Below are 24,984 nucleotides of genomic sequence, written 5' to 3' on the forward strand. Positions count from 1 at the left end.
ATTCCCCCAGCACTGAGATGCAGCCACCTCTGGGGAGAGGCAGCTGGGGAATAGCCACAAGGTGATGGCTCACCAGGAGGGCTGCCTGGTGACGAAATGTAGCCACCTCTGGGGACCAGCACTTTGGGAACAGCGACGTGATGACATCACACCAGGAGGGCTCACCCAGTGCTCAGATGCAGCCACCTCTGGGGCAGAGCATCTGGGGAACAATCTTTACACACGGGGAACCACATGTGCCAATCACACGAGAATCAAACCTTTTGTAACATGGGACCTTTTAAAAAGTGCTTTATTTAGCATTTATTATTACAAAATGCAAGTCAGGCCAGGTTTCATTCAATCACCAAAGCAACTGGAAAAGTCACTCCACATTGCAGCATAGAGGTTAAGAATTAGAACTCCCGGGTCTATTCCCACCTCCAGGATGGGAGGGGAGCTGTTTGGAGCAGGGGGGGCTGGGACTGATGAAACTTGGGTTCTATCCCTGGCTCTGGGAGGTTCAGTTGGGTTTAGAGGGTAGAGAAGGGAGCTGACCCAGTCCCTTACTCTCTCGGCAGCCGAGAGCAGTGTGGTGTTGGACAAAGAACAGGAGCAGACGCTGGAAAGGGGTCAGACAGAGGTGTTTGTCTCCACTGTGAATGCAGGGGGCGGGAGAACAATGGGGGGCAGGGTATGTCCAGGAATTAAAGGTTAATCTTTCACTAAATATTCTATCATGTGATGAAACCTCCAGGAATATGGCCAACCAGAATCAGCAACCCTACCTGGTGGAGTCCAGGAGACGGTACAGGTGGCTGCCCTGACGGTGAAACTTGCTCCCATATGTCCACCCGGCCTCTTCATAGCCACCCCAAATTTCTCTCCAAAAGGGGGCAGTGGCCAAAATAACCCCGCTCCTGATTTTGTCCACCAATCCGGCCTCATTTCCAACCCCTCAGATTTGATCCATTCATTCCCAGTTCCATTCTCCTTCTGAATCAGACATATCCGAGCCAGGAGGTGCTGCCAGGACCATCGGAAGGAGACTAGGCATGGCTCGCTCAGCCGCGGTCCCAGCACCTGGCCCACTTTGGATCCAGCGAAATTCTATTCCAGCATTATCTGCTAGGGACACCCACCAGTAAGATAACATTTGAGCCCCACGGGTGGCTCTTGGGAGCGCTGGTCAACCTAAGGGCAACAGAACCGCTGAAGTGAGCTCTGAGCTCCTTGCATTAGACTGGGATTCTGTCTCTGTAAGAGAGATCAGGGCAGAGCTGTGCGAGGGGCTGGCTCATAAATCCTCATCAGACCTTGCTGGGTGTATGGGGAGAAGACAAGGCCCGACAAGATGAATGTTGGGTAGAAATGTAGGGAAGGGGCCTTTTCTGTACTGATCAAAGTTTTTTCTAACCTAAATCTCCCTTCCTGCCGATTAACCCCGTTACTTCTTGTCCTACCTGAACAGTTGATCCCCGGCCTCTTTATACCAGCCCTGAACATATTTAAAGACTGTTCTTGAGTCCCCCTTGGTTTCTCAAGACTAAATATGTCCAGTTTTTTAACCTTTCCTCACAGGTTTTCTGAATCGTTTCTCATTTTAGTTGCTCTCCTCTGGACTCTCTTTAGTGTGTCCACATCTTTCCTAAAGCCTTTTTTGCAACTTCATCCTGGTCTTGACTCATTCAATTTGTGATCCACTGTAGCCCCTCGGTCCTTCCCTACACCAAATCCTCCTTACGCGATGCCAAAAACTCGGGATCGGGGGGAGATTTCATCTTGGCTTAACCTGAAAAAAAAATTCATTTTTTTGGCAAAGTGAAAGCCCATAAAAAATATCATGTTCGGTCAAATAAAATGCTTTGAGGGTTTTAAAAAATCAAATGGGAGATTTTGATTGGAATTGAAATATCAAAATGTCTCAATTTTTTGACCATTTTGGGGGAGTGAGATAAAATAAAGCGCTCGGGGTAGGACCCAGGCGTCCTGGCTCCCAGCTCCCCTGCTCTAACCCACCGGAACTTGCTGCCCTCCCAGAGCTGGGGAGAGAACCCAGAAGTCCTGACCCCCTGCCGGGTTAATGGGGAGAGCCAAAATCTGGCTCATGCTGCCATGGGTCAGACACAGCTTGGACTGGGAGTGGAGAGACAAGGATGTCAGAGACTCCTCCCTGGCTTGTTGTGGGGGGTTGGGCCAGCTGACATCCCTGTAAACACAAAGAACAGGGGGTGCGGTGGGCCAGGAAAGAGAGGGGTCAGCCAAGGCCTGGGGGTGAGGGCCCCCACTTGGCACAACACAGGCAGCGTGAAGGCTGTGCTAAGACTGAGAGCTGATGGGGAGGGTGACGGAGGGGAGGGGCCAAGGCGAGCAGTAGATCAGGGGCTGATGGGAATGGGGGGAAGCAGAGGCTGGGGGTGCAGAGCAAAGGTGCCAGGCACCAGTAAGGAGACAGCCATCCCCCCCAATCCGCTGCCTCCTGAGATGCTGCCTCCTTTTCCCAGCTGCCCCTCCCCAGAGGTGGCTGCATCTCAGTGCTGGGTGAGTACTTCAGGGTCGTTCATCACTGAAGTAACCTAAACGTGTCTCCTCTTAGGCTTGCTGTAGGACAGTATCCTCCAGTAGGCGGCGATGCTTCGCCATGCATCTTCAGTCCCCGGGAGACCTCCAGCAAGGAACACAGTCAGGGAGATAACCCATTTCCTTCCCTGACAGACTGTATCCGTCTATAGAAGATCCACCAGACACCGACGGACCAAGGGACAAACTCCACCCTTGTCCATATCTTGTCAGCTTTATAACCAAGACTTTTCATTTCTCCTAATCCAAGCCTGACCCCCAGATGTACAGTGCCTTTCCTTTAAACCCATGTAACGTAAACTTGATTCCAAACATTAGCTTTAATAAAAAATTTGGTATTCACCAGTAGGCGGTGATGCTTCTCCGTGCATCTCCAGTCCCCAGGAGCTGCTCCTTTACCCTCAGTTCCTTCTGTATATGCAGTACTCAGACTCTAGGGAGTCTTTATGATGATCCCCTCCCAAAGCCAGCCATAGAACCCAGGAGTCCTGGCCCCAGCCCCCCCTGCTCTAACTCACTTGACCCCACTCCTTTCTCATAGGCGGGACTAGGTCCTAGGTGAGCCACAGCTGGGGAGCTCAGATTCCTGGCCTGAACTCAGCAAAAATTTTCAATTTTTTTTTTAAAAATGCAGATTCGAGTGGACAGAAAGTTTGCGAATTTGTGTCAATTTCAACAAATTGTTTCCGTCCCTGTTCCCCACATGGTCCAAAATCTTGACAAAATTTGGTATTTCAATTGCAGTCAAAATCTTCTATTTTATTTTTAAAGTTCCTGATTTTAGAGAGAGGAGCAGGGGGACCCAGAAGCGGATTGAGTCAATGGGCTTCTTTTTTGCATAACTCGTTCCCCTCGACAGCACCGTCAAGTGAGCACCAGGTTAATCACATCACATTTCTTTATCTAAATTAATATGTAAATGCACAAATTTGCTACAATACCCCCAAACCCCTTATTTAGTCATATAAGAATTTAAGAACGGCCAGACTGGGTCAGACCAAAGGTCTGTCTAGCCCAGTGTCCTGTCTTCTGACAGTGGCCAATGCCAGGTGCCCGAGAGGGAATGAACAGAACAGGGAATCATCCAGTGATCCATCCCCTGTGGCCCATTCCCAGCTGCTGGCAAACAGAGGCTAGGGACATAATCCCTGACCATGCTGGCTAATAGCCATTGATGGACCTATCTATGAATTTATCTAGTTCTTTTTTGAACCCTGTTATGGTCTTGGCCTTCACAACATCCTCTGTCAAGGAGTTCCACAGGTTGACTGTGTGTTGTGTGAAGAAATACCATGGATTTATATAGAGGCAATATGATATTTTCTGTCCTATAATCTACCCTCTCTTAATTATTCCCAGCACTCTGTTTGCTTTTTTGACTGCTGCTGCACATTGAGTGGATGTTTTCTGAGAACTATCCACGATTCCGAGATCTCTTTCTGGAGTGTTAACAGTTAATTTAGACCCCATCATTGTATCTGTCTAGTTGGGATTATGCTTTTTAATGTGCATTACTTTGCATTCATCAACATTAGATTTCATCTGCCATTTTGTTGCCCAGTCACCCAGTTTTGAGAGATCCTTTTGTAGCTTTTCGCAGTCTGCCTGGATCTTAACTATCTTTAGTAATTTTGTATCATCTGCAAATTTTGCCACCTCACTGTTTACCCCCTTTTCCAGATCATTTATGAATATTTTGAGTAGGACTGGTCCTAGAACAGACCCCTGGGGAACACCACTATTTACCTCTCTCCATTCTGAAAACTGACCTTTTATACCTACCCTTTTAACCAGTTACCAATCCATGAGAGCACCTTCCCTCTTATTCCGTGGCAGCTTACTTTGCTTAAGAGCCTTTGGTGAGGGACCTTGTCAAAGGCTTTCTCAGAATCTAAGTACACTATGTCCACTGGATCCCCTCTGTCCCCATGCTTGTTGACCCCTCAAAGAATTCTAGTAGATTGGTGAGGCATGATTTCCCTTTTCTAAAACCATGTTGACTCTTTCTTAACAAATTATGTTTATCTATATGTCTGACAATATTGTTCTTTATTATAGTTTCAATCAGTTTGCCCGGAACAGAAGTCAGGCTGACAGGCTTATAATTGCCGGGATCACCTCTGGAGTCCTTTTTAAAAATTGGCGTCGCAATAGCTATCCTGCAGTCATTGGCTACAGAAGCTGATTTAAATGATAAGTTACAGACTAGAGTTAGTAGTTCTCCAATTTCACATTTGTGTTCCTTCAGAATTCTTGGGTGAATCCCATCTGGTCCTGGTGACGTATTGCTGTTTAATTTATCAATTTGTTCCAAAACCTCCTCTAATGACACCTCAGTCTGGGACAGTTCCTCAGATCTGTCACCTAAAAAGAATGGCTCAGGTTTGGGAATCTCCCTCACATCCTGAGCCGTGAAGACCGATGCAAAGAATTCATTTAATTTTTCCGCAATGGCCTTATCGTCCCTGAGTGCTCCTTTAACACCTCGATCGTCCAGTGCCCCACTGGTTGTGTAGCCGGCTTCCTGCCTCTGATGTACTTAAAAATTTTTTTGCTATTGCTTTTTGAGCCATTGGCTAACTGTTCCTCAAATTCTTTTTTGGCCTTCCTAATTGTATTTTTATACTTCATTTGCCAGTGTTTATGCTCCTTTCTATTTTCCTCACTAGGATTTAACTTCCACTTTTTAAAGGATGCCTTTTTGCCTCTCACTGCTTCTTTTATTTTGTTGTTTAGCCACGGTGGCTCTTTTTTGGTTCTCTTACTCTGTTTTTTAATTTGGAGTATCCATTGAAATTGAGCCTCTATTATGGTGTCTTTTTTAAAAAGTTTCCATGCAGCTTACAGGGATTTCACTTTTGGCGCGGTACCCTTTAATTTCTGTTTAACTAATCTCCTCATTTTTGAGTTGTTCCCCTTTTGAAATGAAAGGCTACAGTGTTGGGCTTCTTTGGTGTTTTCCCCACCACAGGGATGTTAAATTTAATTATGTTATGGTCACTATTACCAAGCGGTCCAGCTAGATTCACCTCTTGGACCAGATCCTGTGCTCCACTTAGGACTAAATCAAGAATTGCCTCTCCTTTGGTGGGTTCCAGGACCAGCTGCTCCAAGAAGCAGTCATGTAAGGTGTTAAGAAACTTTACCTCTGCATCCCATCCTGAGGTGACATCTATCGAGTCAATATGGGGATAATTGAAATCCCGCATATAGAACTCAGGAGTCCTGGCTCCAGACCCCCTGCCCTAACTCATGTGACTCCACCCTCCATATGTTGAATATTAATAGCCATACACTGAATATGATTATACCCGCCCCTGTTTACTCTTTACAGCATTAAGCATATTACACAGGCACTTTTACCTTCAATATACATTTCTTTGCAGTAATTGTAGCCACAGATTCCCTTAATCAGCAATTTTCAGGGGCGGGAGGAAGGAGCCACGACCCCGAGCTCGTTTATGTAGCTGGGAAAAAGGGAGAGGAGAGATAACAGTACTTTACACAAGGGGTACTCTTTAGACAACCGCATTCCTGATGCAGCTGCAACGCTTATCTATCCTTAACAAGCAAAAAGGAAGGAGAAGGGTAGCAAACTTTATCTATCAAGAAATACTGCTTGCCTGGGCCATACTGCCTATTACCATGGTCACCCAGGTCTTTATTTAACCCTTACATACCCCAACACCCCCAAACCGAAACATTTCATTTGACCCAACAAGATTTTACCCCTGTGTTTTCACTTTGCCAAACATCTGGTTTTTTCTTTCTTTTCTGGTTCAGCCAAGATGAAAATTTCCCCCCTGTGAGTGTTTGGCACAGCCAGCCAACCGCGTGAAAAGCAGGTTTTCACATCACTCCAATTATTCAGTTTGAGGAGGATTTAGTGTCGGGAAGGACCTGGAGGCTACAGAGAATTGCAAATTGAATATGAGTCAAGAGCGTGATGCGGGTGGGAAAAAAGTGAATTTTCTGGTGTGCACAAACAGGAGTGTCGTACGTAAGATGTGGGAGGTAATTGTCCGCTCTACAGGGAACTGGTGAGGCCTTTGCTGAAGAACTGTGCCCAATTCCTGGAGCTGCACTTTAGGTAAGATATGGACACCCTGAAGAGAGTCCAGAGGAGAGCCACCAAAATGAGAAAGGTTTAGAAAACCTGACCTGCGAGGAAAGGTTAAAAATCTGGCCATGTTTAGTCTTGAGGAAAGAAGGGGGGACTCTGGAATAGTCTTTAAATATGTTTACGGCTGGTATAAAGAGGACGGGGATCAATTGTTCTCCCTGGCTACAGAAGCAGGGCAAGAAGCAAGAGTTTAAATCTGCAGCCAGAGAGAGTTAGGTTAGATAGCGTGAAAAATTGATATCAGCACAGAAAACGCCCCTTCCCTGCATTTCTACCTGGCTGTCGCCCTGTAGGGCCCTGTCTTCTCCCCCTATACCCAGCAGGGTCTGATAAGGATTGACAAACCTGTCCCTTGTGCAGCGCTGCCCTGATCTCTCTCTCACGGAGACAGAAACCCAGTCTGAAGCAAGGAGCTCGTAGCTCGTTCCACAGGCCCCATCGCCTCTAGGGTGTGTTACCAGATTTGCCTGTTACTTTGGGTTACGCTCATTTTTGAGGGTTACTCTTTGTGTGTGTGTGTGTGTGTGTGTGTGTGTGTTCTGTAATTCTATCAGTGCTTGTGTCACTTGTGTTCTCATACAGAGGTCTACTTCTCCCTGCTGCACCTTCCCTCCCATAGAGCTATCCTGCAGGACCTAGGTTCCCCAGAGCTGGGTTCTTCCAGCCCCCGAATCAGATGAACACACACACATTAACAAAGCATGTCTATGAGGACCGGGTTAATCAGCACTCCAAAGCCGACCCCTTATATGTCCCTGGACTTAGTAAGCTGGGTTGATCAGCACTTCCAAGCTGCCAGCCACCCTCATATGCCATGGGCACCGCACTGGAATAGAGCACGCCTGAGCGGGCCGGGTCGAACAGCACTTTCAAGCTTCCACCCTCATAGGCTCTAGGTTCAGCACATCCCTAACCCCACTTTCACGGTACAATTATTCTGGTAGTAACCCACTTGATGAGCAAACCCCACAGGGTTTTTGGGCGCTGCAGAGGTCTTTAGCTTAGGTATGAGGAGTGTTGCTGCAGAGCGAATGGGGAAGCCAAAAACACTCACGAGAGGGGTGGGGGAGGGTTTGAATTGAAGTTTGAATCGATCGGGGGTCCCAGGTCGCGGTGGTAGCTGAGGGTCTGGAGCGCTGGAGACAAGCAGGGCCCCCAGCACCCTCAATCAGGAGAAGAAGAAGTCCCAATGTAACTGATGCAGATTTTAGATCCAGGCATCAGAACGCTTATTTGAGCATTTATAGGGGTCTTTGTCGAAAAAGAACAATGGTTCAAGGGAGAACACTAGATTTCTTGGTGGGTAAACTGATGATTTAAGGGAGTATATCACAGTTGTTTTGTTCAGGCTAAACAGTAAGAACTGATCATTCCTGGCTATGGGTGGTGTTCCTTCGAGGGAGCTCATAATGCAATTCGGCAGCTTCAGTATTTTGGATACCAAGCACCCCCTCCCAACTCCTGCTATATATCCACAGAGCACGCTGCAGGGATCAAACATTATCTTAATGATGGAAGTCCCTAGCAGATAATAATTTTGGAGGACTGATTGGTGGACGAAATCAGGAGGGAAGGGACTAGTTTGGCCACTGCCCCCTTTTGGAGAGAAGTTTGGGGTGGTGATGAAGAGGCCAGGTGGACAGATGGGAGCAAGGTTCACAATCAGGACAGCCACCTGTATCGTCTCCTGGTCTTTACCAGGTAGGGTTACCGATTCCGGCTGGCCATATTCCTGGAGGTTTCATCACAAGACAGAATTTTTAATGAAAGATGAATCTTTTGTTCCTGGAGGTTCTAGGAGGGTCCTGGAGGGTTGGCGACCCAACTGCCATGACATCATTGGGGCTTCATTGTCCTGGGCCTTGGAGCTGAGCTGGGATCCGGCTAGACAGACGGGTAATGTTGCCACCCCCGCTGGCCTTGGCTAAATCCCAAACCCGGCCGGGGAGGTGAGACGTGGACGTCCTGCTCCCTCCCCCTCCCTCATGCTCGTCTTTTCCTTCCCCCTCTTCTTTCTTCTGTCGCCTCTTTCTCTTGCTTTTTTCGCCTCTCTCTGAGAAGAGTCTGGCACTGCTCGGCCAGGCCACATCTTTTGCAGAGATTATGTCATGTGATGGACCCTCCAGGAATACATCCTATCAAAATTGGCTACCAAAATGGCCCATTGCTGGGACAAGTTTGCCAGGCCTTGAAGTGGCTGGTCAGGGCAGGGTCTGCGGCCTTGTTTTTCCAGCTATGAGGCTACAACAGTGAGTCAGCACCTGAATTTTGCTCTTTCTGCTGGTCTTTTCTGTCCCCTTTCATGTGTGTTCATCTTGTTGGGTCTTCTGGGGACAGGATCGGCCTTTTCCAGCAGCAGCAACATCCCCAGCAGGTCCACCCATGGCTCCTTTCCCCCCAGAGGACAGTTTGTTCCAGCAAGAAAAAAAGCAGTCTGTCAGACAGGGGGTCCCTTATCAAAAAAAGAGTCGGGCCCCAGGAGCCCACACCATCCTGCCTGCGTCTGTGGCCCAGTCCTGGCCCCATGCAAGGCTGGGGGCTTTGATGTGGACTGTGAGGCCCCTTTTGAAATGGGAAGGAAATGGCCACGTCCTGGCAGGTCCCCACCACTCCACCCCAGAGGCAGCTGCATCTCGCACATCCCTAGATGGGGAATGGCGTGTGGCTCTTGGCTTAAGATAGGAGCCGACACCCCTTAGAGGGGAAAGACCTGCATCAGATTAACCTCTGCCAGCATCTCAGGAGGACCCAGTCATCTCTTCCTCTGTGTTCCTCTGGCATTTAAAATGTCAGTCTGTCAGGAGAAAACACATGAGAAGGCAGAAACAAAGAGTCACTAGCTTGGGGGGAGGGGGAATGAGGCACACAGAGCCCCTGGCATGGAGATGGTGAGTGGGGGGCAAACAAAGCCCCTGGCATGGGAGGAGTGGGAATGGGAGCACATGGAGCCCCTGGCATGGGCTGGAGCCTACTTGGCCTGGCTGGAGAGCCTCAAAGCCACCCCCAGACTGGGCTCATACTCCCTGGTGCTGATCCACCCCTGAGGGATCTCTCTTTCTCATACCCATGGCCATCACTTCCAGAGCGTGTCCAGCTGAGCAATTCTCACCCAACTGGACTGTTACACAGAGCTGTGAATGGCCCACCTTTAGGATGCCACCCGAGTAGCAAACACGCTTCCCAACTGCTGTCTGGCCGTGACTAGGGGGCCCGGGTTAGGAGAGGAAGGCTATTGACCTTTTCTGGGCTTTATGCTCTGTGTGATTTCTGGTAAATGCAAAGTAAAGGCTTGGAGCCGGCGACCCTGAAAGAGTTTTTCTTTCAGTTTCCTATTGGCTCTTTTCCTCCATCATACAAGCAAACCCACCTATCAAAGTCCTGGGAAGATGGGAGGGTGCTAGCCCACCCACAACACGCTGGGCAAGGGGCAGCCCCACCCGTCACTGCCAGTAAGGCTACAATGAGGGGCAGCAGCAGGGGAGGTGAGGAGGTTTCCTGGACCGGAGAGGGGCCCGAGAGGGACAGTGGTGTGAGGTGAGTGTGCTGCTGGGGAGTCCTCCTCTCGGGCCCCAGCCCCAGGGCAGCCTGCCTGCACCCCAAACTCCTCATCCCCAGTGCCAGGGCAGCCTGCCTGCACCCCAAACTCCTCATCCCCAGCCCCACCCCACCCCAGAGTCTCCACCCCCAGCCAGAGCCCTCACCCCCCCCCACACCGTAACCCTCTGCCCCAGCCCTGAGCCCCTTCCTGCATTCTGAACCCCTCATCCCCGTCCCCACCCCACAGCCCTCACCCCTGCACCTCAACCCTCTGCTGAACTGCTCCCACACCCCAAACCCCTCATCCCCGTCCCCACCCCAGAGCCCTCACCCCTGCCCCTCAACCCTCTGCTGAACTGCTCCCACACCCCAACCCCCTCATCCCCAGCCCCACCCCAGAGCCCTCACATTTTAACATTATTTTAAAAAATATATATTGGCTTACAAGGCAGGTGTGGGGGGACGGGACTTGGACCTTTTCTGGGCACCACCAAAAATTATTTCAAAACCTGCCACCCTGAGAACTGAAGGCTCCTGTGCCAGCTCAGGGGGAGAAACCACTAATTAAGCCCAAGGTTCAACTAAATTCAGGGGACAACAAATGATCAAACAGGAACAGGGCCATGCGTCTCACGGACATCCCTAGGGGGGTGCAAGGCCCGGGACAACCCCGTCCTCCTCTGCCATAAGCCCTGCCCCTGCCCCTTCCCCTTCCGATCCCTGCTCCACCCCTTCCCCTAAACCCTCACCCCTGCTCCGCCCCACCCCGCTTCTTCCCACCCCTACTCTGCCCCCACTCCAGCCCTTCCCCCAGTTCCCCTCCTGCGAGTGATACTAATGTGGATGCAGCCCGACCCCAGCTGCCAGGGCCAGGCCACCCCCCAACACTAACCCGCTGGGCCGCCCTGGGCCCCACATGTCCCCGAAAGCATGGGGCATGGGGCAGTTGCCCCAAACCATCCTATGGATGGGATGGCTCTGACAGGTGCTGACATCTAGGTCTGCAGCAGCCACTGCGGGGGTAGATCTCTTTGCGGAGCTCTTGCTGCGCAGTCCCCAACTAGGTGTAGGGGTCACGGGGTCCCCCTCAGTGCTCAGGAGGCTGATCCTGGCAGGGACCATGAGGGTCAGAGACTTCCTGCACTATGAATGGGGGGGGGCGACCGGACTGGGTGGGTCCCCTGGCACTTGGTTGTTTGATGGGGCTCTCCACCCCTCATACATCCTGGCATGTACTCCTGGAGATGAGGGCAGCCTTACTGCCCACCCCTGTAGCTTTTCTTGAGTAGGTTCTGTGAGAGGGTGCTCCCCACCCGCCCCTCACCCCTGCCTCTCGAACTTGTTATCAGGCCCCTGCCCTGTAAGACCCTCACGACCCACTCCCTCTCACAACTTGAGAAGGTTACATAATCTGCAGCCAGTTCGTTTCTGAATCACAGAAAGGAAACCTCTGTACACACTCATGCTCCTCATGTTTCATTTGCTCACCCTCATCTCCTGCCCCAATATGAAGAAGTGCCACCTTGTGCTATCTATTGAGGATGAGGAACCCCAGTGATCCAGCCTTTATTCCACCTGGATTCTGCTGTCTGCCAGGAATATTAGCTGATGGCTCCTTCATGGAGCTCTGAACACGGGCGTGTACTTGCATGGTTCACTCCTGTCCCAGGCACGTGCTCTTTTGTGGCATGAGGGAGACTCTGGTGCATGTTTACCTCCTGTGCACCAGGTAGCAGACCCCTCGGATGGAGGCAAAAAGAGCTGCCGGGCAGAGGCAGAGGAAGGCGTGTGCCAACACACTTCATGCACCTTAAAGGAGTCTCTGCAGGGCCTGGAGGTGAAAGACTTGGACTTGCATGCCGAGGCAGACCAGGCCCTGTCCTTCCTCCTCTGGGGGAGACTGAAAACCCCCACAGAGACCCAGTGCAGTCCTGGCCAGAAAAACCCCAGAGCTACCTTCTGGAGCTGGGCCGGGAAATCCAGGGCCAGGCTCAGGGTGTTGAGCCGGTGCCAGAGCATGGACAGGACTAGCTGGTTGAGCACCAGTGCTTTACCTCACAGGAAGATGCACTGGAACAGTCTGGTCCACCTCCACAGCCGCTCAGCCACCCTGCCCTCCAAATCCTGCCTGTTCTCCGATGGAGAGGGATGGGTGGAGGAAAAGTGAATAGAGTAGCAGACCCATGCTCTACTGGATGGCCTGAAGCGTGGGTGGGAGGGAGCTCCCCTGCCACCCGTCTCCGGCCACCAGGTCAGAGCTCTTGACTCAGTTGACCCGGAGGAGGAGGCTGCGGAGCCGATTGCCTGGCAGGCCTCCACATGCACCAAGGCACCTGGGTCCTGGACCACGAGAGGCACGTCATTGGCATATGCTGACAGGACCATTCACAACTCTGGCTCCCAGAGCACCAACCCCATCACCCTCCTCCAGAGGAGTTGGAAGAAGGGCTCAACGGCCAGAGTGTGCAGCTGGCCTGACAGCTGACCGGTTCGGTCAGGATCCAGATGAGCCTGACCAAGCACTCCGTGGAGGTGCACAGCACCTGCAGGAAACCCACAAACAGTGACACAAACTCGAACGCCCGCAGAGTACTCAGGAGAGACCTATAGTCCACCCTGTCGAACGCCTTCTTCTGCTCAGGGACAGGAGGGTGAACGACAGATCATCCCTACCCATGGTCTCAAGGAGGTCCCTGAGCCAGCCAGTGTGGACCCCAGTCACCAGGGTGATCCCTGGAGGGGTACAGGGCCCAAGACCCCCTCCACTCCAGGCCTCACCCCCACTGCACCCCTTCTTCCAAGGCCCCACCCCATCTCTTCCTGCCCCTGCTCCACCCCAACTCCATCCCTTCCCCCAAGCCCATCCCCGCCTCTTCCCTTCCCTGCTTCGCCCTGCCTCACCCTCACTCCACCCCTTCTCTGAAGTCTCCAGCCTGCCTCTTTCTGGCTTCCACCCCTTCTGGTGAGTGACACTGGGAGCCAGTGGAGTGGGGTGGGCTAAGGCAAGGTTGCTTGCTGCTGCCAGCACCAGGGCCCCTGCTAGCACTCTAGGCCTCCCGGGACCCCGCATCTGTAGTGGAAAAGTCTTATTTAGTTTAGGTCTGAGTTAGTTAGAATGAAGGATACTAAACAATGTAGAATGTATTAATGAATTTTGTAATTATAATTTGATGTACCCTGCCAGTCACCCTTTCTGAAAGCAGAAAGGAATGGCAGGTGTCAAGGTTCCTTCCCCACTCTGAACTCTAGGGTACAGGTGTGGGGACCTGCATGAAAACCTCCTAAGCTTACTTTTACCAGCTTAGGTTAAAACTTCCCCAAGGTACAAATTAATTTTACCCTTTTCCCTTGGAATTTCCACTGCCACCACCAAACTTTAACTGGGTTTACTGGGAACACGTAGTTTGGACTCGTCTTTCCCCCCAAAATCCTCCCAACCCTTGCACCCCACTTCCTGGGGAAGGTTTGGTAAAAATCCTCACCAATTTGCATAGGTGACCACAGACCCAAACCCTTGCATCTTAGAACAATGAAAAAGCATTCAGTTTTCTTACAAGAAGACTTTTAATAGAAGTAAAGGAATCACCTCTGTAAAATCAGGATGGTAGATACCTTACAGGGTAATTAGATTCAAAACATAGAGAATCCCTCTAGGCAAAACCTTAAGTTACAAAAAGGACACACAGACAGGGATAGTCATTCTATTCAGCACAATTCTTTTCTCAGCCATTTAAAGAAATCATAATCTAACACATACCTAGCTAGATTACTTACTAAAAGTTCTAAGACTCCATTCCTGTTCTGTCCCTGGCAAAAGCATCATACAGACAGACCCAGACCCTTTGTTTCTCTCCCTCCTCCCAGCTTTAGAAAGTATCTTGTCTCCTCATTGGTCATTTTGGTCAGGTGCCAGTGAGGTTACCTTTAGCTTCTTAACCCTTTACAGGTGAGAGGATTTTTCCTCTGGCCAGGAGGGATTTTAAAGGGATTTACCCTTCCCTTTATATTTATGACAGCAGGTGTGCCACTGGTAAAGATGCATCAGCCAGAACATTGTGTCTGAAGCTGATTTCAAGGCAGGAATAGACCCTTACGGTCACCACTTTGTTATAAGTTTAAAGTAGCATTGTGAAATAAGTAGAAGAGTGTGATGATTGTTTTCTTTAAATTGTAACCTGATATTCCTGCTTAAATGTTCGTACTCTTTCTATGTTAATAAATCCTGTTTTATGTGTGAATGAGGGATGTGTGTGTTAGAAGATAAGTGTGAAGGCCATCACCGGACCAGATGTTCTGGGAAGGAACCGAAGACAGATATAAAGGTGCCAGGAGATTGCTGTATAGCTCTAATAACATTTTGAGGAGGAGGGCAGATTAACCACTCTAAAAGATGAGGCAATCACCTATCAATCAGGAGAAGAGAGCTGTAACCAAAACCAGTCTGGGGCAATTCCCTGAGGAATGGGTGGAAGGATGAGAAGAACAACTTAAGAAAACAAGTAGTCGACAAGCACTCATCAAACGGTGATTGGTTACAGCTTGACGGTGCGAAACTCACTGATCCCAATATAAGAAAATTACTCTAAAAGCAGGGTGCTTTGCCTTGGGACCTTTGGTTCACCTTGGCACAACTTGGGAGCATCAGATCACGACTGACAGGACCCCACTCCCCACTCGTGACCAATCTAACTGGCCGTTAGAGTAGTCCGAGCTACAGACTGGTAACTATAACATCGATTGGTGAATGTGTGTGTGTGTGTTTATGTGAGCATACGCTAGCTGGTTTACTATTGTATTCTTAATAAACGCGGCGTACTGCCTTATCCCCTGGAAAAGATCCTGTGTGCTTCTTATAAGCATAACACACACCCCTGAAGCGCGGGACCCCCCAAAGCATGAGGCCCGGGGCAGCTGCCAATCCCAGCCACATGGCCCTTGCTATGACCATGTAGGCTATGCTGAGGAGTGAGACGGGACACCAATTCCAAAGGTTGTGTTGCAGAGGTCCCCCTTCAAGGTGGGCATGGCTCGCCTGCATGACAGCGGTAGCACTGTGCTCCCTACAGACTGGGTCCAGACAATAGCAAGGGCCAGGCCAAGGACATCCCAGAGCACGAGGTAGAACTCAACGGTCAGTCTGTCCATGCCTGGAGATTGATCAGTGGGCAGGAGACGGAGGGCTTCTGAGAACTCAGCCAGAGTGAGAGGCAACTTCTGCCATTCCTGGTGGCCCGTTCTGATCATGGGGAGTCCATCCCAGAGCACCACACAGATGTCACGGACTCACAGGTCTTGCCCACTCTTGGTCTGGTGTGGTCCCTGGTGGGAACCCCCTTCAGTGTGAAAGCCCTTCTCGGGGGTCCACTTTCTTCCAGGGTTACCCTCTCTGCCTCCTGGAACTGCACCTCTCTGAGCCTTCAGCATGCCTGTTTCTTGCCATGGGCCCCTTCAGGGAGTCCACTTGGACTGGACCCCCGGGGCCTCCACTCCCAGAGGGCCCAATGCCACCCTGTTCTCTAGCCCAGAACGACTCTCAGCAATGATAAAACAGGAGGGTTCATTGAATGTCTGGACACAGCGAAGGAACTCTCAGGGCTCTCAGGCCTGGCCTCCCTCCGCACAGCACATCTCAGTCCCTCCTGCATCCAGGTGGGCTCTGCCTGCTCCCTCTCCCCAGTCCAGAGACCCTGAGCTTTGCAGCTGAGCCTCTGATATCACCTGCCCCCAAGCCCCACCCCGTCCTTTGTTTTCTGTCCAGGTAAACAGGGTTGCCTGGGTCTCCTCTCCTTTCAGCCTCTCCTCTCATCTGTCCTTTGTTCCTCTAGGTCTTGAACCACCTGGTCAGGTCACTGGGGTCCTGTCTCTGCAGCCCATTGTCCTCCTGCTGGCCAGAACCGGCTGTGGCATCCGAGCTGTGTCTCCCGATCACCAGGTAACCAGTCGCTGGGGTATCCATTCTCCAGGCGATTTGCCGGGGTCCCAAGTTCCATCGCCGGTCCCTGTAACAACAACCTCACTCTACCTTAAACCAGTAACACACAGGGAAACTGAGTCCCACCACCTCTGCATGCACACCATTGAAAAACCCAGAAAATCCCCCACTTCATCACAGCAGGAATTGGGCTGCCTGCAACTGGATTCTCCTTAATTAAGGTTCTCTCTATTTCTCTTCTTTTAGGGAGGATCAGAGACCAAACAGCCCCTCTCTGGTGAGAGACCCCATCACACCGGCCATGCCCAGATCTGGTGCTTCATCCTTCTCCTCCTCCTCCTCCTTCTCCTGGGGGGTCTCCCCCAAGTGCTACACCAGCAAGGCTGAGGGGTGCGATGAGAACCTGGCCTCTCTGCCTGCGTACAACCTGGGAGGGGAGGCCATCGACCTGACCATGCTGGGTGGACCCCAGCCTGTGGTGCGGCCTGAACAGTCCCTGCAGCCTGTGCCAGAACCTGCTGCAGGGAGGCCAGCAGCAGAGGCTGCCGCTGGCCATGGTGGACTGGAGGGCCCACAGCTGGTGCAACGGGACCTCAGCAGCTCGGTGGAAGACTCAGCCATGGACCCGGCCCAGGCAATGGGGTCGGATGTGAACAATGGCTGGAAGTTGGAGCTGGATCTGTCGGATGAGTCCCCATTCCTGGCCTGGGCGTTCCCGATCCTGGCTCACCAGCTATGCTTACCTGAAGGAGCACAGGCCAAGTTCATATTCGTGCACCACAAGGTGTCCTGTGTGTATGACAGGTGAGACTCCCCTGCAGCGCCCCCTGCTGGCCCCCTGCAGCATGGCATCCTCTACCAAGCCCCCCGCCTTTCTTTCTGGAGAATAGCACCCCCTAGTGCTGCACTAGGGCAATGGGGCCAGGACTGACCACAAAGGGAGGTCGTCCACCACAGAGCCTCTGCCCCAGGGAATCTGGGGGAGGTCTCTGTTTGGCTCCTAATTCCTCTCTCTTTTCCCTCTGGGAAGGTTAAGGGATCCTAAAGCCCCCCACTGCCACCCCACTTCACCCAGGCCCTGCATCTCCTGCCACCCAGCTACCACTCATCCGTGTACCGGCCCTTCCAGGCCATGTAGGGCACCCACTATGTAAACCAGGCTGCGCTGTGGAGCTTGGCCCTTGGGGCAGAGTGGGGGCATGAAGAGATGATATGAGGGTAGGGATTGAGGGAGGGAGGCAGAGGAGGGGGTGGCTGCTGTCACTTCACCTGCTTGGCATGAGGATGGCAGTCCTAGTGATGACTGTAGTGTGTTCTTATGTATTACTTTTAACTAGTTCAAGGGATTTCCCAAAAGATTGGATACATTATATATTTTTACAGTCCTTGGTAATATCAACACATTAGTTACAAAAATCACCATTAGCAATAACAACAAATTTATTGCAAGTGTCCATTTACAATTATTTGTGTCATGCCACACCTCTGGCCCAATATCTTTGGGGTTTTGGCATTTACGGTTACCCTGTGGCTTCCTTTTGCAAAAGAAAGTTCTCTTTTTTCCTCCTTTTCCTGAAGGATCAAATGCGAATTTCAATGCTTAACAGAATTCACTGGCGGATTGGGTGTGCTCTCTTTGCTAGCAGCTATTAGCAAGTCTTTCTTCTCCCTGTCAGCCCGGTAATTTGCATCAACAGAGACAGGAGCCTGTTCACCAGTTTTCAGATCCTTAACTGCTACGAATTCCAAGGCTGGACTCTGTCTTAAAGAGATACCACACAAATTCAAAGAGTCTGAGGGTGAGAGTTTGCTTGCTCTCCTATGCATCCTTAAGCATTCAGCCATACAACTGTTGTGCTCTGAAACACCAGTAACCAAATCTGTCCTCAGACCCTGAAGCACAGACTGCTCACTTAAAGAATTAGCGTGGAGACATTCCTGTTCCAACACCATTGTCTTCCCAACAAGCTGGCCAAACACAGCCACTTGGTCATAGGGCTGTTTAAATTCCCTGACAATTTTCATTTCTTCTGAGACCTTCTCTAAGCGATCCACACTGGATCTTTCAAAAGGAAAGTCAGTGGATCCATTCACAACAGAAACTTTCTGGCTGTTAGGAACTGAAACTTTCTTGATTAAATTACATCCACACCCTTCAGTTGCAGCAAACTGCTTGCAAAGACTACCCCGAAAATTTTATTCTTTAGGAATCTTTCTAAGCACCAATTCACCTTTACCTTGCTCCACAGAAGCATTGCTCTGCTAAGCCACTACCAACTCCTGAGTTTCACTTACATCCAGAATCACCTTTGGCTCATTAGGCAAATTCCTACACAATCCCCTTTCAGGCAAGATTTCATAGTCAAAAGGTTAGAAGCATTCTTCTTCCCTTTGCCACACACAAGCTTAGGAATTTTTTTCTTCTGGCTATGAGTTTCCAAACTGTCAGTAGGCAACACAATCAAATTACCTTTATGCTTTCCTTGTGCCCCAGCTAGGGCATCACCCTGATCAGACAGAGTTGCTACACCCTTTCCCAGCAACACATTAGCAACAGGCAAAATACAAACACCAGAATTGTCTGGTCTCTGGGATTTTGCTAAGACACTAATTGGATGCACCCTAGTTCCAGTGCCATTCTCCCTAGCAGACACAAGTTAGGATCATTCCCTTCCTGGACTTTAGTTGAATCCAGAACCAACTCTGAGACAACGGCACTATTCTCAACTATCACAGGCTGAAAGGCACCTTCTGTCTGCTCCACCAACAAAGAAGAGCTGGAGAAACCTTCCCTTTTTATAGTCACACAGCTTGGGATCTCATTTCCCTTATCCCAACACACAGGGCTGTTCACAGACAACTGCTTCAAGATTGGGGTAGCTCCCTCCCTAAGCAAGTCAATACCCCTAACAGATACAGGTACATTTCCTTCACTGTCACAATTCTCCACCCAGGTAACAGGTAAGGTACAGGGACACTCATCTTCCATTATCCTTGCCTTCCCAAACTGCTGACTAGATTAAGCCATCAGCTCACAAGGCTGCCTAGGCTGCTCCAAAATTTCCTTGTCCTCCTCTCCCATCAAAAACCTACCCTTTCCTTCCTCAGTTAGGGCTTTAACCTGACCATCCACTTTAATTTGCTCCTGAGAAACATTTTCCTGACCAATGAGTGCTTTCTGTGCTTGATCTAATTCCAGATTTACTTCTGAGACATTAGACAGACATTCAGAAACTGCATTCACAGACAGACTACTCTTTTCTCAGACAAACATTTGGAGAAACCTTCCCCAGCAAATCACTGCCCATAATAGACACAGATTTAAGATCATTCCTTTCCTGTGACTGGTTACCTGGACTGAACAAAGCTTTAATATCTTCCCCAATCAAAAAATCCTTAGGCAATAACTTCCTTACACTAGCTATAACTTCATGCTTAGTACCATTCCATTCAAGGTGGATTCTGGCTAAAGGCACACTTACAGTAAACTCACAGAGGACTACAACATTCAATCTCTGATTTGGTAAGTAATCTTCCTTTTTGACAAGATCTGCTTTAACAAGAGTGATGTTAGAAGCTGGACAGATTCTGTGCCCATCTTTGCTGTTGAGAGAAACTGGCTTTCCAGGATGATATAGTTCCTGTTGTTCCTTTATTTTCTTGAGTTGGAGCTTAAGTCTTTCCACTTTTGCCTTAGCTTCTAGTTTCTGCAATCGAATTTCTGCCAGTCTTTGTTCATGTTCAAACTGCATCTTGATTTCTTCTGCTGATGCTTTCTGGCTCATGATCACTGATCTTTACCCAGCAAAACTCTCAATACAAAATTCCAATTTGGATAGCGTGGGGTTCTGATCCAAAGCTTAATTGACCTGGTTCTGTGGATCCTGCCGACTACGCCACTGTAATGATGCTGCCCTTGGTGGGACACTTGGTGCTCTGGGAGGGCAGTGGGGGCTAGTGGGTCAGAGCAGGGGGGTCTGGGAGCCAGGACTCCTGGGTTCTACCCCAAGCACTTTATTTTAATTCTTAACCTCAAAGCTGCAATGTGGAGTGACATTTCCAAGTTGCATTAGTGACTGAACGAAACATGGCCCTCCTGTTGTGACGTCACCCTGCACCTGTTCCCCAGCTGCCCCTCCCCAGAGATGGCTTCATCTCAGTGCTGGGTGAGGACTTTGGGGTCGTGGGTCACTGAACTAACCTGAATGTGTCTCCTGTTAGGCCTGTTGAATTACAGTATCCACCGGTAGGGGGCAGTGCTTCTCCATGCATCTCCAGTCCCCATGAGTGGCTCATTTCCTTCTGTATGTGTAGTGCTCTGACTCAGGGTAGGAGTCTAGGGAGGCTTTATGATTATCTCCTCCCAGAGCTGGGGATAGAACCCAGGAGTCCTGGCTCCCAGCCCCACCAGTCTGACCCACCAGACCCACCCCTCTGACCAACCAAACCCCCCTCTCCACCCTGAGCCAGGATAGAACCCAGGAGGGAGCCAAAACTAGAACTGGGCTACAACTGGGCAAAAATTTTCATAAAAAAATACAGATTCAAGTTGACAGAAGAAATTTAGCAAATTTGCGTCAACTTCAGAAATTTTTTCTCGCTTCCCCAAAATGGTGAAAAAAATTGAGACATTTTGATATTTCAATTCCAATCAAAATCTCCCATTTGATTTTAAAAACCCTCAAAGCATTTTATCTGACCAAACATGATATTTTTTATGTGCTTTCACTTTGCCAAAAAATTGAATTTTTTTTCGGGTTAAGCCAAAATGAAATCCCCCCCCGACCCCAAGTTTTTGGCATCACTCCAAGTCATTCAGTTTGAGGAGGATTTGGTGTAGGGAAGGACCGAGGGGCTACAGTGGATCATAAATTGAATGAGTCAAGACCGTGATGCAGTTGCAAGAAAGGCTTTAGGAAAGATGTGGACGCACTAAAGAGAGTGCAGAGGAGAGCAACAAAAATGAGAAAAGATTTAGAAAACCTGACCTGTGAGGAAAGGTTAAAAAACTGGACATATTTAGTCTTGAGAAACCAAGGGGGACTCGAGAACAGTCTTTAAATATGTTCAGGGCTGGTATAAAGAGGCCAGCGATCAACTGTTCAGAGAGGACAAGAAGTAATGGGGTTAATTGGCAGGAAGGGAGATTTAAGTTAGAAAAAACTTTGATCAGTACAGAAAAGGCCCCTTCCCTACATTTCTACTGATCTGCCACCTTGTAGGGCCTTGTCTTCTCCCCGTATGGCCAGCAAGGTCTGATGAGGATTTATGAGCCAGCCCCTCGCACAGCTCTGCCCTGATCTCTCTTACAGGGACAGAATCGCAATCTAATGCAAGGAGCTCAGAGCTCACTTCAGCGGTTCTGTCGCCCTTAGGTTGACCAGCGCTCCCAAGAGCCACCCGTGGGGCTCAAACGTTATCTTACTGGTGGGTGTCCCTAGCAGAGAATGCTGGAAACATAGGCACCGACTTCTCTTTCCCATGGATGCTTGATCCCCCGGTCTTCCCCTGGCCCCACTTGCACTCCACCCCTTCCATGAGGCCCTGCCCCCTGCCCCACCTTTTCTCACCCCTTCGCCGACCCCATTCCAACCCTTCGCCAAAGTTCCCGCCCCAACTCCACCCCTTCCTGCCAATATTCCAACTCCTTCCCCAAATCCCCACGCCAGCCCTGCCTCTCCCCTGCCTCCTCCCCTGAGCACATCACATTCCCACTCCTCCCCCGCTCCCAGAGTGTGCTAATGCAGTGAAACAGCTGTTTGGTGGTGGCCTGTCGGGAAATGCTGGTAGGTAGGCATAAGAGCAGGGACACGGCACATCCGGGGGGAGGGGGGGGGCGGGAGGAGAGGGGGAGGGAAGCTTGGCTGATGGTACGTGCAGAGCACCCACTAATTTTTCCCCGTGGGTGCTCCTGCCCCAGAACACCCATAGAGTCGGCGCCTATCGCTGGAATAGAATTTAGCTGGGTCCAAAGTGGTCAAGGCGCTGGGACCAGCTAGGGCAGATAGTAAGCTTTTCATCCGTGTAACCTCGGCATGTGTCCTGATCCCCTGCTTTTTGCCTAGCTTCCGTAAGGGCAGCCGCGGCTGAGCGAGTCCTGCCTCGTCTCCTTCCGATGGTCCTGGCGGCACTTCCTGGCTCAGATATGTGTGATTCAGAAGGAGAATGGAATGGGGAATGAACGGATCAAATCTGGGGAGTTGGAAATGAGGCCAGCTCGGTGGACAAACTCAGGAGCGGGGTTATTTTGGCAACTGCCCCATTTTGGAGAGAACTTTGGGGTGGCGATGAAGAGGCCGGGTGGACAGATGGAGCAAGTTTCACCCTCAGGGCAGCCACACTGGGTCAGCTTCCTTCTCTACCCTCTAAGCCCAACTAAATCGCCAAATGAAACCATGTCATTTCACCCAACATGATTTCTTCCCTGTGCTCTCACTTTGCCAAACAAACATCTGATTTTTCTTTCTTTTCAGGTTCACGCCCCCCTCCAAATTCCCTCCCCTGGTTTTTGGCACAGGCAACCAACCGCGTGAAAAGCAGGTTTTCACATCACTCCAATTATTCAGTTTGAGGAGGATTTAGTGTCGGGAAGGACCTGGAGGCTACAGAGAATTGCAAATTGAATATGAGTCAAGAGCGTGATGCGGGTGAGAAAAAAGTGAATTTTCTGGTGTGCACGAACAGGAGTGTCATACGTAAGATGTGGGAGATAATTGTCCTGCTCTACTCGGAACTGGCGAGGCCTTCGCTGGAGAACTGTGCCCAGCTCTGGGAGCCGCAGTTTAGGAAAGATGTGGACACCCTGGAGAGAGTCCAGAGGAGAGCCACCAAAATGAGAAAGGTTTAGAAAACCTGACCTGTGAGGAAAGGTTAAAAATCTGGCCCTCTTTAGTCTTGAGAAAAGAAAGGGGGACTTGGGAACAGTCTTTAAATATGTTTACGGCTGGTATAAAGAGGCTGGGGATCAATTGTTGTCATTGGCCACAGAAGCAGGGCAAGAAGCAAGAGTTTAAATCTGTAGCCAGAGAGATTTAGGTTAGATAGCACGAAAAACTGGGCTCAGCACAGAAAACGCCCCTTCCCTGCATTTCTACCTGGCTGTCGCCCAGTAAGGCCCTGTCTTCTCCCCATATGCCCAGCGGGGTCCGATAAGGATTGACAAACCTGTCCCTTGAGCAGCGCTGCCCTGATCTCTCTCTCACGGAGACAGAAACCCCAGTGAGCTCAGAGCTCGTTCCACCGGCTCCGTCGTGTCTAGGGTGACAAGCGCCCCCCTCTCAACTCCTGCTGTCTGGCCACAGAGCACCCTGCAGGGATCAAACATGATCTAACTGGGGAGCATCCCTAGGAGATAACTCTGGTATAGCATTTAGCTGGGCCAGACTCTGGGAGCAGCCCCCCCAGCAGACACCCCCATTGCTCCTCCGTCAGCTGCGGCCGTGGCGAGGTGAAGCTGTAAATTGCTATGGCAGATCTTACGCTTTTCACCCACTGAACCTCAACATGTGTCCTGATCCCTTGTTTTTTGCCTTGTTCCCGTAAGGGCGACTGCGGATGAGCGAGCAGTGCCTAGTCTCCTTCTGATGGTCCTGGCGGTGCCACCTGGCTCGGAGATCCACCATGAAAGAGAATGGGAACGAATGGACCCAAATTGGCGGGTCGGAAATGAGGCCTTATTGGTGGACAAAAGCAAGAGAGGAGGGGCTATTGGGGCCAGCGCCCCCTTTCCAGGATGGAGAGAGAGCCAGGTAGGGTGACCAGATGTCCTGATTTTATAGGGACAGTCCCGATATTTGGGGCTTTTTTTTATATGGGCTCCTATTACCCTCCACACTCTGTCCCAATTTTTCACACTTGTTATGGGGTCACCGTAGAGCCAGCTGGACAGATGGGAGCCACCGGCACCATCTCCTGGGCTCCACCATGATGTCGTTGGTCCTTCAGTGTCCTGGGTCTAGGAGCTGAGCTGGGGTCAGGTGAGACAGAGGGACCCAGGTGATGTTGCCACCTCCACTGTCTCCGGCTGAATCCCAAACACGGCCCGGGTGGTAAGACATGGACTTCCTGCTCCCACCCTCTCCCCCATGCTCTTCTTTTCCTTCCCCCCTTCTTTTTCCGCCTCTCCCTAAGAAGAGTCAGACTTAGCTGGTCAAGGCAGCATCTTTGGTTGCCAACCCTTCAGGACTGGCCTGACATTTCCAGGAACTGAAGGTTAAACTTCAATGAAAGATTATTTTGTGACGAAACCTCCAGGAATACGTCCGACCAAAACTGCCGACCCGTCGCTGGGACCAGTTTGCCACTTCTCGGCATGGCCCATGGGAGCCAGGCCTGGGCTTGTGTTTCTTCAGCCGGGAGGCTACGAGGGAGAGTCAGTGGTTGCTGCGTTTTTCTCTCTTTTCTGTGCTTTTCTTGCCCCTGTCGTGCATGTTCGTCTTGTTGGGTCTTCTGGGAGACAGGGTATGTAGGAACCCCAGAAGCTCTGGCCTATCTCGACCCACTTGTCCTCCCTTCCGCATCGGAGGGTTCCTTATGAAAACACAAGGTCAAGTCCTCCCCACCTGGGGCTGGATCAGAAGCACCCCCTCCACGGGAAAGGCCCCAAATCCCATCACCCATCTGCCCAAGCCAGCCAGAAGAGGTGACTGTGTTGGGGATGCCTGTGTAGTTGGTAGCTGTGGTGGGGAAGGATGTCTAGTGCCCCCTAGAGAGGAAAGGCCCTGTGTCCCGTTCCCAACGAGCCCCCCTGCTCTGGGGCCAGCTGGGAAAGGGGTATGGGCTATTGGTACAGTAAAGGTCTCCATGGACTATTTTCCATTGCAAAGACTCCCAG

At 50.6% G+C, this 24,984-nt stretch overlaps 1 protein-coding gene across 1 annotated transcript; it reads left to right on the forward strand.

Moving 5' to 3' along the window:
• The first annotated feature begins 6,568 nt into the window (after nucleotides 1-6,568).
• Nucleotides 6,569-22,757, forward strand: LOC142072451 (uncharacterized). Its single transcript, XM_075129181.1, has 4 exons — nucleotides 6,569-6,649; nucleotides 16,045-16,151; nucleotides 16,398-16,955; nucleotides 22,625-22,757. The coding sequence occupies exons 3-4, from the start codon at nucleotides 16,453-16,455 to the stop codon at nucleotides 22,731-22,733; spliced, it is 612 nt and encodes a 203-aa protein (XP_074985282.1). The 5' UTR covers nucleotides 6,569-6,649; nucleotides 16,045-16,151; nucleotides 16,398-16,452; the 3' UTR covers nucleotides 22,734-22,757.
• The last annotated feature ends 2,227 nt before the right edge of the window (nucleotides 22,758-24,984 follow it).

This window comes from Caretta caretta, chromosome 6 (assembly GCF_965140235.1).
Source record: "Caretta caretta isolate rCarCar2 chromosome 6, rCarCar1.hap1, whole genome shotgun sequence".
In the NCBI taxonomy this organism is placed as follows: Eukaryota; Metazoa; Chordata; order Testudines; family Cheloniidae; genus Caretta; species Caretta caretta.

Coding starts and splice junctions, on each gene's coding strand:
- LOC142072451 (XM_075129181.1), top strand. CDS start 16,453: ATGCCCAGATCTGGTGCTTCATCCTTCTCCTCCTCCTCCTCCTTCTCC. Junction 16,956..22,624: donor GTGTCCTGTGTGTATGACAG/GTGAGACTCCCC, acceptor CTTTCTTTTCAG/GTTCACGCCCCCCTCCAAAT.